The sequence below is a fragment of the Drosophila guanche genome, unplaced genomic scaffold (assembly GCF_900245975.1).
Source record: "Drosophila guanche unplaced genomic scaffold, DGUA_6, whole genome shotgun sequence".
NCBI lineage: Eukaryota > Metazoa > Arthropoda > Insecta > Diptera > Drosophilidae > Drosophila > Drosophila guanche.
Window position 1 is genome coordinate 4,727,104 of NW_022995743.1, and position 12,100 is coordinate 4,739,203.

The 12,100-nt window shown below is 52.6% G+C and overlaps 3 protein-coding genes across 5 annotated transcripts; all 3 read right to left on the bottom strand.

The window, feature by feature from the left end:
• Positions 1-3,062: 3,062 nt before the first annotated feature.
• LOC117587903 lies at positions 3,063-5,651 on the bottom strand. Its single transcript, XM_034278885.1, has 2 exons — positions 4,512-5,651; positions 3,063-4,454 (listed from the first exon to the last, which is right to left on the bottom strand). The coding sequence occupies exons 1-2, from the start codon at positions 5,596-5,598 to the stop codon at positions 3,178-3,180; spliced, it is 2,364 nt and encodes a 787-aa protein (XP_034134776.1). The 5' UTR covers positions 5,599-5,651; the 3' UTR covers positions 3,063-3,177.
• Positions 5,646-8,822, bottom strand: LOC117587887 (serine/arginine repetitive matrix protein 2). 2 transcript variants are annotated; one of them, XM_034278874.1, is made up of 4 exons: positions 7,385-8,822; positions 7,025-7,325; positions 6,551-6,962; positions 5,646-6,499 (listed from the first exon to the last, which is right to left on the bottom strand). In XM_034278874.1, exons 1-4 carry the CDS (start codon positions 8,666-8,668, stop codon positions 5,668-5,670), a joined length of 2,829 nt encoding a protein of 942 aa, XP_034134765.1. In that variant the 5' UTR covers positions 8,669-8,822; the 3' UTR covers positions 5,646-5,667. The 2 variants fall into 2 exon arrangements, with proteins under 2 accessions (XP_034134765.1, XP_034134759.1); XM_034278868.1 differs by having other exon boundaries at positions 5,646-6,962.
• A 64-nt stretch (positions 8,823-8,886) lies between these two features.
• Positions 8,887-11,458, bottom strand: LOC117587912. 2 transcript variants are annotated; one of them, XM_034278906.1, is made up of 2 exons: positions 9,540-11,458; positions 8,887-9,479 (listed from the first exon to the last, which is right to left on the bottom strand). In XM_034278906.1, exons 1-2 carry the CDS (start codon positions 11,354-11,356, stop codon positions 9,110-9,112), a joined length of 2,187 nt encoding a protein of 728 aa, XP_034134797.1. In that variant the 5' UTR covers positions 11,357-11,458; the 3' UTR covers positions 8,887-9,109. The 2 variants fall into 2 exon arrangements, with proteins under 2 accessions (XP_034134797.1, XP_034134789.1); XM_034278898.1 differs by having other exon boundaries at positions 8,887-11,458.
• Between the last annotated feature and the right edge of the window lie 642 nt (positions 11,459-12,100).

Sequence of the window (12,100 nt, forward strand, 5' to 3'; positions counted from 1 at the left end):
AATCGATGCGAAAACATGCGAGCTTACAATGGGAATTATGCAGAACTTCAACTTCCACGAACTGATAATGTTTTAATCTGTTTTCAGAAAGCAGCAAGATAACCCTCAAGCAACCCAGTGGCCTCCAGCTATGAGGCGGTGTCCTTCCATGAACTTGCTCGAGCTTGCGTATCTGCTACATATTTGCAGCAAATTAATTTCAATCCGCCTAGGCAGAGGACAAACACACACGGAAACACATGCAGCTACTGCTAATCCTGGGCTTATCCTGTGCACATACGCATGACTGGCAGCTGCCATGCATCCAATTGCATTGCTATCTATTGTCTGGGCCAACTCGATAAGAATCTCCACGGACAGGATGTGCAAAACAAGGACCGAGAGAGGATGTTTACTTAGGCCACAGAACGGACCCCGTACGTGACTCTGTGAGGTAATTTCTGTGTGTGTTTTTCGTATGATAATTGCCCAAAGGAACGCACGGAGCTGCTACTCAACTATTTGCTTAGTATTTGCCGTTGTTGTTGTTGATTTTCAATTACGTTCGTGTTGGCGCATAAATAGAGTTGGACCCAAAGGAAATAGTCCCCCGAGCCGAGTCCAACGATCAGAGGCGATGGTTAATTTACACTTACATCTGGCGGATGGGCTGGAGATATTCCAGCTGTAGAGGCAGAACTCTTTGGGATGGGGTTGGGTTGGCAGCGTGTGCCTAGAAAATATATCAAATTCCCAAAAATAGTGGATATTCTCCATCCCTTCTTGGGGGTTGTTGTCGTCGCCAACTATTTATAGAGCATTGAGGCAGCGCCCCTCGAAGTAGACTAAACGATTTACGACCCAGAAATATATTCAAAATTTCCTCTGGACATGTTTCACGTGCCCCCAGAAAGTCATTAAAGATCAACAAAAATATACAAAAAGGGCAGCCAGAGAGACAGAGGGAGTTTTAGTGGTGGTGGTTCAGAGCGAAGTAAATTTAACGATCGCATTCGGGGGATTTTCCCGCTTCTCCAGTCGAAACATACGGACAATAATCCTAGGCAGCTTCTGGTTCGTGCTCGGCGTTTTATTGGCACTTTCCCCAGACTATAAATCAATAAACAGATTGTGTGGCATCTTCCGTCATAAAGTTTTTCTACTCTTCGTAGAATTTGGACTGCCCGGAGGCCTGGAGGCGGAACAGCTGTCGATCTTGCCTGGGTTTTCTCTTCACTGTCTCTCGCTCTCTGTCTCTCATTTGCTGTTCCGCAAACGCCTAAATCAATCAGAGAAATATAATGATAAAACCCCCCAAAATGAAGTAACCGTAAATAAAAAAAAGCTGGAAAAAAAAGATCGGCGCTCGTAAGTATCGCATCCGAAATGCCACACAACATAACGCAGATGAAGGGCAGATCTGAGCACCGGAGCGGAGAAGACAATAGAGAAAAACAACAACAACAAGCCACAGCAGACTTCCGCTTTCATTTCATAAATTCGGATTAAGGCATTTCCCAGTGATAACAATGAAAGTACATAAAGAGGAACGAAGACGACGACGACGGTGAAGAAATGCTCCGTGAATCTGATTAACGGCCGGCAACAATGAGAACTTACAAAACGTGTCACGTAAATGCCAGGGCATTCAGGGGCAGCAGCAGCACAGTAGTAAAGTGAACCCACAGAACATGCCCCAGAGCAATCCGCACATAGACAAATAACACAACACACAAGACCAGAGCAGATCAGAGCATACCACAAGAGGTAAACGATGGGCAAAGCTCACTGGAGGAACTCACGGCTTTTTGTTAGTCAAACTACTTATGGAGATCTCTTCTTGTGGACTTGTGTGTTGGATTGTAGGTGGGCGCGGAAGTGAGTGGAGTTACGAAATTAGGGTATTACTTGAGGGGTTAAAGCAAATATTTGTCTATTTATGTGCTTAAAGAGGAAACGGATGCGAAGAGATGGAAATAGAGAGGATAGATGGAAGGGTTTTTATGGATAAATATAGAAATAGTTATACAACAAAATGACAACTAATTTATGCATATTTGCTAGCAATTTCAGACACTTTGGCAGCAGAAAAGAATTCATTTACATCGATTAATACACACAGATTAATATTCAATGGATTCTGCGATAAAACTCCAAGCATCCGACAGATGCATTTGACACAAAATAATCTAGATAAATACACAAAATAGATGGCTCAAACGACAAACACAATCCGCAAATGCCTTTATCGGGGGAACTAAACAACTGACGGCTACATTTTGGCAAACGGCAAACACAATTAGAACAATAAGATGCCATGGGCAGACATCCGCTAGATGATGGCTCGATGCATTTGGCAAATATTTAAGGCCAGACAAATGCATTTCCTGCCCTAAAAAAAAGAAGGAAACAGAAACCGAAACAGAGACCTTGAACATGCCTGCGCATACAACACATGGGATTAAGAATCTGCCGCAGGAGCGTAGTTGCCCAGGACGGGTCTCATCTGTTGCTCGATGCTGTGGCTGCTGTTTCTGATGAGCGGAAGCGAGGGAAAGGCGCGTTCTCTGTACACAAACAGAGGCGCAGGCAACACAGGCAACACACACAAAAACAAGGAAAAGGATGTCCTGCTGTGTGCGAGGAAAAGTGCGTGCACAGCAATTAACATTTTCCGCTTGTCCCCTCAGCAGGACATATGGCCAGGAGCCAGCAGCAGCATGAGGAGGGGAAACACCCAAATTAGAGTCTCATTTCGATTCAGTGTGAAATGCAGCAGCAGCAGCAGCGCAGGAAGCAGAGTCTGCTCTTTGTCCGTTCACGTCCAGGGACAGGCCAGGGGACAGGCCAGAGGACAGGTACAACACTCCCCACAAAATATTTTCGGTGATTAGTGACTTTTGGTGCGAGTCGATGAGGAAACGCCTGCGGCGTTAATTGTTTGTCCCAGCTTCGTGTGCGCTTTGATTTGCGCCGCTCTCTAAGCGGGTTGAGGCTAATCTGGGCCACAGGAAGCGGAAGCAGCAGCAGCGAGAGACGGAGCAGGGAAGCCGGAAGCCGGAAGCAGGCAGACGACCCCTTGATTTAGTCAGAATTTCGCCGGTTTATTGCAAATGTTTTACAAATTTGTTGGGTAAAACTATAAGCCACTGTCGCGGCCCGCGGGGAAATGTGCATTCTGGGATCGGGTTGTGGCTTTTATCGGCCACGCTGCTCGATCTCGGATAATGCATATTTTCCCGGAGGTCGCGATGGAACTGTCTGCCACTTCGGTCTCTTTCGATGTTTCCTTGGAGGCTGCATTTGTGTGTGCTCCGCCAGGTTCACGCAGGGACTCTGGTGGAGCGTCACCCCGGCAGCGGTGCGCACCAGACTCCGTCGCGTATTGGCGCCGGTGAGCAGATAGTTGACGGGAAACTGCAGCATTCCCGGTCGATAATGGGCAATGGGACTGAGGCCGAGGAGTCCGTTCTTGCGCCGGACATGGCCCTCACCGCCACTGCGACGCCCAGAGCCACCCGCACAGCCGGCACAGCCCCCTCCGGATTTACTGGGCTTGCTGGCGCTTTCATTTGGCATTTGATCCGTGTCCACCGGCTGCCAGGTGCGTCCGGCATCCAGAGCCTTGCCGGCGTTGCACTGGAAGCAACGCGCATGCCTGGAGCTCACGCTGAGCTCCTGCATGCGCTCCTGCCGCCTGCTGGCGGCATCTCCGCCACCGCGCTTGTGGCAGGGTCCCTTGCAGTGTCCCTTGCAGCCCTTGCCGCAGTTGTGGGGCGGCTTGCTGCACCTGCCCTGGCAGTCGTGCTTGCAGCGATTCTTCTCGCAGTTGGGCAGAAAGAAAGGTGCCGCATCGCTGCTTTGGGCCAGATAGTCCTTCTTGACCAGCTCATGATGACTTTCGCGTGGAGTGTGCGGGTGTGTGTGCTGCAGTGTGGCTAAGCTACTCTGTGTGGGGGTGTGTGAAGCGGGGTGCATGCTGCTGAATACCGATGGGAGCTCCTCTTTTTGGTCTTCACTCATCACCAGCAGGGTGGAGCCGGAGGCCACTCGCTTGTGGGTTTTGTTCCGCTTCAGCTTGATGTAATCCCCATTGGGGGCGCCCTTCTTCTTCGTGTAGATGGAGTATGGCCTGTGCTTGGATCTCCCCTTCTTCGGCTGCTCCGAGAGGCCAATGAAGATCTCCAGCGCCTTGGTGAGCAGCGCCGAGAGCTCCGTTTCGCAGCACTTGCGGGCACAGTTGGCCTCGCAGCTGGGCTCACAGTCCTTCGGTTGGGTCTTGCACTCGCAGGTTGGACACTTGCAGTCGCAATTGCAGGATTTATTCTCGCTGCCGCTCGGCTTGCACTCGCTCTGGCAGGACTTGCAGGTGCAGCTGCGGGTCTTGGCACAGGCAGAGGCTGCGGGCGGCTTCTGCACCGGACAGGAGGACATGTTGCATGAGCTGCGACTCTGCTGATACGTGTCCATGTAGCCTGAAAGGAGGCAGAAAGTGAGTCAGAGGTTGAGTATTTGGTAGAGAGATTTCCCACCATCCATTTCCATGTTGTAGCCATCATCGTAATCCATGTTCCTATCGTACTGCTGCTGCTGGCTGGCAGCTCGATTGTAGTCCACCATTTCGTAGTCTATGTAGTTGTAGCTGAGCGGATTGTTGTACTTGTAGTTGCTGTATCCTTGAGGCACATCCATGCCGGGGCCCTGGCCCTGGCCCTGGCCCCCGCTCCGACTGATGGCCGTGGTCAGCTGATCGATGAGCGCATTATTGTCGCAGTCCTGCAGCACAATAATGTTCAGCGGTGCCGCCCCACTGGGATCCGCCAATATCTGCTGCACCTGCTGCTGCGGTTGCTGTGGCTGCTGCGGCGCCCAAGGCTGGCTTATCGGCTGCCATTGTCCAGTCTGTGGTGCTGGCGTCTGTTCTGGCAGTGGCGCAGCCTGGCCAGACGGACAGTCACAGGTAGTCTCCGATGGCTGACGCATGTCACATACCGTTGGCTGTCCCTTTGAAACTGACCTTCGACTTCCCCAAGCCTGTTGCACCGGTGGCAGTGGCAGTGAGTAGGGAAACGAGGGATAACCATAAGGGATTGAAGACTGATAGTAAGGTGGCATCTCCGCTTGCTGCATAAAGTACTTCCCCATGGCATCGTGGATCCTGCAGTTGCACTCCTTGCACAATCCCCCGCACAGCCCGTTGCTGTCCGTCTGCTCACTACTGCGGCTCTGGCAGAGCGGACAGGTGCCGCCCTCGTGCCGTTCCGGCGTTGTCTGGCGCCTGGGGCAACTTTCGACAGCCTCGCCCTCGCCCTTGCAGTTGCCCTTGCAGGAGGTTTTCTTGCGCGGGCAGCGGCACTTGCAGCAGGGCGCCACTGTGTAGTCCTGGCACTGGTTGCAGTTCCGCAGCACAAAGATGCGCTCGTTGCCGGACTCGGGAGAGTTTCCCTTGAGGCAACCCTTCTTGGGCGACTCATTCCCCGAAGCTGTCCATGGATCACTCTCAACGTCCTGCATCCTGAAGCAGAAGTCCGTCTGTGTGCTCTCGTCCACTTCATCCTTGCTCGGAGTCGGAAAGTCCCAGGAGTGGCCCATAATTTTATCGTTTCCGAAATGTTTCATTTCATGAATTTTGTTTTTGGGTGAAATATATTGTTTGAACGGTAGCTCCCGACCCGACTCCTCTGACTGCTAGATCTTGGATTTCCTCTTCTTCATGTAGCTGCCAAACAGCCGGCGCCAGCTCCAGCTGCCTGGGCTCTTGATGTTGGGACCACCGAAGACATAGTCCTGATAGCTATGCAGAATTCGCGGCCACGCTCTCGTGGCAAGCAGCGACTGCGAGTCCGGATTCAGCACCAGTCCGCGTCGCGTGTTGGCTCTCAGATAACCAATCGGCTCCCTGCGATACACGGGTCCGCGGCTGCTCTCGTTCAGGTGCTCCTGCGACTCGCGGACTCGCAGAAAGCTGCCGCGATAGAAGGCAGCGGGTCCCCTAGCTGCGGGAAGTGGTTCCTCGGCTGCTGCTCGCTCTGACTGCTCCACGGACGGTGGCCTGGCGGCACTTAACTTTGGATTTCGCGACAAGATTGGCTCCTGTTGTCGATCATCATTTGGTGGCCTGGCGGGACCTGCTGCCTCTTGATGTTGTTGCCTGGTTCCTCCTCGATTCTCAGTTTGTGGCCTCATAGTGCCTGTTGCCTCCTGTTGTTGTGGCCTGCTCTCCGCTCGATCATCATTTGGTTTCCGACTGTTCGCCGCTTCTTGCTGTTGTGGCGGCCTTGTGGGGCTTCGGCCTGGATTTGGTGGCCTTGCAGCACCCGCCTCTCGTTGCTGCGATCTGCTGGAACTTTGTGCTGGATTTTGTGGCCTGGTGGGACTTTGCGCTGGCCTTGTAGGACTTTGCGCTTGATTTTGTGGCCTGATCGGACTTTGCGCTGGCCTTGTAGGACTTTGCGCTTGATTTTGTGGCCTGATCGGACTTTGCGCTGGCCTTGTAGGACTTTGCGCTTGATTTTGTGGCCTGATCGGACTTTGCGCTGGCCTTGTAGGACTTTGCGCTTGATTTTGTGGCCTGTTAAGAGTTGCTTCAGGATTCTGTGCTCTGCTAGGAAGTGGCTTCTCTTCTCCTGGCGTTTGCAGTCGCTGCGGCTTCACTGGAACTGCCATTCTTGGTGGGAATGTTCGGGCCAGCTCTGACCTGGGATGTACTGGAATTGGACGCACAAGACCGGGAAGTGCTTGATTTGCAGAAGCGTTTAGCACTCGACTCTCAGGGTGATTTGGACTGGCATATGCCCGTTGCTGCTGGGAGTATCGGGCTTGGGCCTGTGCCTGTGCCTGTGGCTGCTGGGAGTATCTCGCTTGTGCCTGCGGCTGCTGGGAGTACCGTGCTTGAGGCTGCGGCTGCTGGGAGCGACTTGGACTGCTACGTCCCTGAATCAAGTGTCCGTGCACGGAGGCATCGTGTGGGGCCGCTGCCAAGGCTGTGTGGAAAACGAAGAAGCTGTCAGAGATGCCAACAATGCCATGGCTGGTGCACACTCACTTGGGCTTGGGGCAGAGACATAACGCCTTTGAGCAGGCATCAGGGAAGGTGCCTCAGCAACGCTCGTCGGCCGTGTACGGATTCTGCTGGGATTTATGAGCTCTCCGGCTGAGCCATTTCGGCCGCCTCTGCAACGTAGCTTTTGGGTTCTGGTGTCAGGGGAGACATAGCAAACGCGGAGCATGCAGGATCGTGGAACTGCCGGGAAATGGCTGCTCCTCTTGCGGGACGTGGTGGCAAGCCGCTTGCGGCGAATGGGCACAGGTGCTGCCATCGATCTATAGATGGTCGTTGGCCTTTGCTGGTGGGGCGGAAAAATGCGAAAGATTATAGCAGAAGACGCTGAGTGGGGTGACTTACGGTTTGGGCATCTGGCAGAATGAGAAGTTTTCCCTTTGCAGCGCTCCCAGCAGTCGGGCGCTTGGGTTGCAGGCGGCAGATGAGGCGAATGCAGCCTCGCGACTTTGCGGGCAGGCAACCCATTCCGCACGAGGGATATGTCCTGCCTCTTTCCTTGGACATCCTCTTGCAAGTCTCATTCTCCGCACAGCTATAACGATGGATTTGCTCCTGTCGCTCCACCATCGTCTCGTTGGAGTCGCGAGCGAGATATTTCCAGGGAATCGTGTCATCTCGATGGCCGGCAATCTCGATGTAGTCCTCATCCCTTTCGGTGTATCGCTGCTTGCCCTTGCGCTTGCTCCTTTTGGATGAAGTGTGCCGCGGTTTGGCCCAGTTTTTCTCATACTTCTCGAAGGCACTTCTTTCCCTTGCCGGGCAGCTGCAGGATCTGTCGCTACGCTGGGAGTAAACGGCAAAGGGATGACGTGATCGAGCCACTGCTGGAGGAGGAAGGTTATCCCTGGTGCGACTCCGACATCGCAGACATCGCAAACAGTCGGAGCACGGAGAACTTTTTCTGCTGGAAATCCCTTGCTCTGCGGCCTTCGTGGCGCATTGGCACTTCTGAAGGGAAGTCGGAGCTGGCATATAGATGGTTTTGGTGACTTTTCTCTTTTTCTTCTGGCCCGTAGCCCTGCAGTTGACGGGATCATAGTAGCGGGGATCGTGGCAATCTCTGCTTCTGATCCCCGTACCCGATTCGATCTCTTTGCTTGGCATCTTCTCGGCAGTGCCTCTGCTCTGGCGAAACAAATCTGAGTTTTCCGACTCGTCATAGTCCTGTCCTTCCTCTTCGGCATATGTCACCTCAGAAGGTTGCAGCTCACTCGGGTCATATTCCTCCACGTCCTGAGTCTCTGCAGTCTCTGGAGCAACTGTCTCCATTTGCTGGGTGTACTTGTAGCAGGAACAAGGTCGCAGTTTGTCGCGTTCGCTGCTTCCGCTCATGTCGTCATCCATTACGTAATTCTCTGCATGAGGTGGTCCCAGGAGGGCCGGGCCAAGTCCCATATCGGGGGCCTTTTTGTGGTAAGGACAAGCAACGTTTGCAGTGTACTGAGAAGTGTAGTAATTATTCTCCGACTGCGGCTGGAACTGTGGGGATCGGTGAAATTTGCGTCCCTGATGGCAGTCGTTGCATCCCTGACGACACTCGTAACATTCCCGACGGCACTCGTTGCTTCCGCCTCCGAGACGTGGCTGATGGCTCTGCGTCCAGGACAAGTTCAAGTTAGCTGCCATTGGGGTTCGTGTTTGCTGCTGTCTTCCTAAGATATTGTTGGGCTTTCAGGAGATGGACAGGCGCCCCAAGACTACCATTGCATCAGAGATAAGAGCAGCGAACACCTGGAACACCTGTGAATGGGGCTATGAATTTATTAGATATATTGTTTAGAGTGAATGAAAAATGTATGTCAGCCAACTAACACTAAAAGAAGAGCTCATCTGATATGTGGGAGTGTTTTATGGCGTGTGCTTTGGTCCAAAGACAAATCTTTCTTTATTCACAACTAATTTAGGGAATCTCCTCCAGGGTCAGGCCATAGACAAGGGCATGGTGCAATGTTTTGTGCAAATCAGTGACTTGGCCGCTGTCTATGGTCTGTCCTGGACACACAAATTATACAGAAACGAATACAAAACGCCACACAATGAAGAGGGCACGAATGTCCAGCCCAGATCCTAGTAATGCTGTCGCATCGTGCTATTCATTATGGGATACATCATGCAACTTGTGCTGGCCTGCGGCCCCTTTCCCCATACTCTCTGGGCATGCTGCTGCTCCCTCATTGCGCTGATGGATCGATGGCCACGTTTCTTGGCAGGCGGCTTGGATGTCGTCCGTGGGTGCTGTGGTCGCTTCAGGGGCTTGGACATATCCGGCTTGGGCCAGTGCAGCGGTCGGCGCAGGTGTTGGCCCGGTGGAAGTGTGGGATATGGATAGGCCAGCTCCTTGATGCGGCTGCTCGAACGCCGCTTCCGTTTGCGGCGTCCCAGCTTGCATTGCTCCTCCTGAAAGAGTCTGTAGCACTCATTGGCGTAGTCATCTTGCCTGGCATCCGTTTGGGGTTCGTTGTGGCTCTCAATCAAAGTCGGATTCTGATACAAGATTTGGTTGGGGCTGTGGCTCTCGCCCGGAATGTCTGGTGATGCCGTATCCTGCTTCGGCGAGCTGTACTCCTCCTCATCCTCGTCATCCGAGTTGACCATCAGATAGACGGAGTATTGCTTCCTTTTCTTCTTTTGGGTGCCGTAACCCGCCATCATGCGTTGCTCTTCGCATGACTCAAAGTCATTCTCCTGCTGCTGCTCCTCCTCTTCCTCATTCTCCGGTGGATCACACATCTGACCCACCAGCTGCATAAGAGACGCCCACACCGAGCTGCCATCCTGCAGCTCCTGGTTCTGCAGCAATTGATTGATGTTTACCTTGCGGATGCGGTTCTTCTTGCCCAACGAATGGGTTTGTTCTCGATCTGAGGCTTGGCTTCCTTCATGAACATCCAGGCTGCAGCGCCCTTCCCTGCCGGTGCACTCCTCCGACTCTTGCCTTATAGATGTCTGACTTTGGTTGGGAGTCTTGGGCAGTAATCTGCTTCGATTGGGTTTCTCTACGCATTCTATTGGAGTCCTGAGCTCCTCCTTGCTCTTCTCAGTGGTGAGGGTGCTGGTGCTGGTGCCAGAGTCCTGCCTGTCTACTTCGTTATCGCCCAATTCTCTGGCCGATCTCTTTTCCTGCCGCTTGGTAGTCTCTGGCTTCGTTTTACGCAGAAATCTTTCCACCTTTGGTGACTCTGGGGCTGTTTGCGACTCCCCATTTAGCGACGTAGCTGAGGGACTGTCCAATGATCTGGTCTCCTTCTCAGAACCTGCATTGGATCTTACCTTCGATCTTTTCTTGGGTTTAGCCCCCTCATAAGTGAAAGATCCTGGATCGCAGTCCATCATTCTGGATTCTGAACTCCGATCGCAGAAATCTATAAAACTGCCAACGAATTTTCCGAAATTAAAGGTGCTAGGACTCTGTTGTTGCTGCGGCTGTGGATGTTGCTCCCGGAGATAATTCCTCTGTGGTTCCTTCTGTCTGCCCTTCTCCGGACTCTTGGGCTTGTCAGCTGGATCCAACACCCTCTCATGGCGCTTGCCATCCACTGCATGCATTCCATGGATGGTCACCCGCTTCGTCATCTTGGGATTCAACTCGCTAGCTAAGCTCTGGCCTCCCTCCGGACGAGTTGGCTTCTTTAGTATACCCACGGGGGCAGGCTCCCGTGACGGTTGGGGCGACAAGTGAAAGTCCTGCAGTTTCTGCAGCTGCAACTGCTTCAGGTGCAACTCCTTTTGCTGCTGCTCTATGCGATTGGCAGCCGCAGCGAAACGTGAGGCCTCCGACTCGAAGTAGCATGCAGGAGGCGCCGTCTGGCAGCTAGGACACTCCAAGAAGTCCTGAGAGCTGGCAGAGTTTTGATGCTGCTGGGCGTTGGCTGCACTCCTCTGGGAGTCTCCCCAAGCTGACATTAATTTGGCGACGGCAGGTTGATGACTGCGTCTGGTTCCCTCCCACTGAGATCTGCCCCACCTCGGTGGATAATATTGCTGAAGCTGTACTTGCTGTTGTGGCTGCTGCCTCACATAGTTGCCCGGCACCATGCGCATGCCTTTGGGCTGTGGCACGGTGACAATCTCCCTGGGCGACCACATCAGCTGGCGCCGCGCCCGGGTCACACCGCGGCGGCTCGGTTCCAGCACAGACATGCGGGGCAGGGCGCTCATCTTGTTCCAGCACGTGTTCTGCCAGCACTCGTCCATCGATCGGACCATGTGCGGCTGACGTGCGGGGTGACGGAAGTTACTCCCCTGCGCCATTAGCTGCTGGTAGGCCGTCAGAGAAAGCTGCCTCCTGACGCCATCCACCTTGCGCCTCACCATTTTGAGGTCTGGGATCTGGGTTGGACTTGACTATGGATTTTGATGGAATTTTTGTTGTTTAATTTTTGTAGTTTTGCCATAAAAGGTTGCTACTTGAAAATGTTATATGGCATATGACAGAAAACGAACATAAAACTCCCTACTACAAACGGCCCACCCCCAGAACTTGGACACGTGCAGCCTCCCCCAAAGACGCACGAAAAACTTTCAACTGACGTCACGCGAGTCCTCGTGAATGGCCCCTCGATGGTGCGTTTTCTATTCCATTTCACATACCTATCTGACGCTCTGATGTAGTAGTCTTCCCGGCATCTTTCATTCAGGAAGTTAGTGGGCCAATTGGAATATTCATTCATTACTAGCGCACTTCCAGGATTCCAGGCCGACTCTTGACTCGTGTCAGGTCGCAGTGCGTGTTCCAGTGTGCGCAGCATTCGAAGAGACCGTCTGAGATGCTGCGGTAAATATACTCTGACTCTTGATCAATTTTTGCACGTTTTTATTGTAATTAATGTCCGATTCCTGTACTATTTGCTATTTTTAAATGAAAATTCAACAAGTTTTCGTATTTAGTATTGTAAAACGACAGTATTAACGATTTTTGGTATTTTCGCGTGCCGATTCCACAGCCAGAGTTGCTTCAAGAGTTATCGAGAACGCAATAATGAGCTCACCATCTCTTAAGTGTGACTGTGTTTGGTATTAGGCTTTTTCCCAAATCACTCGATGGCGGATTTCACTGTT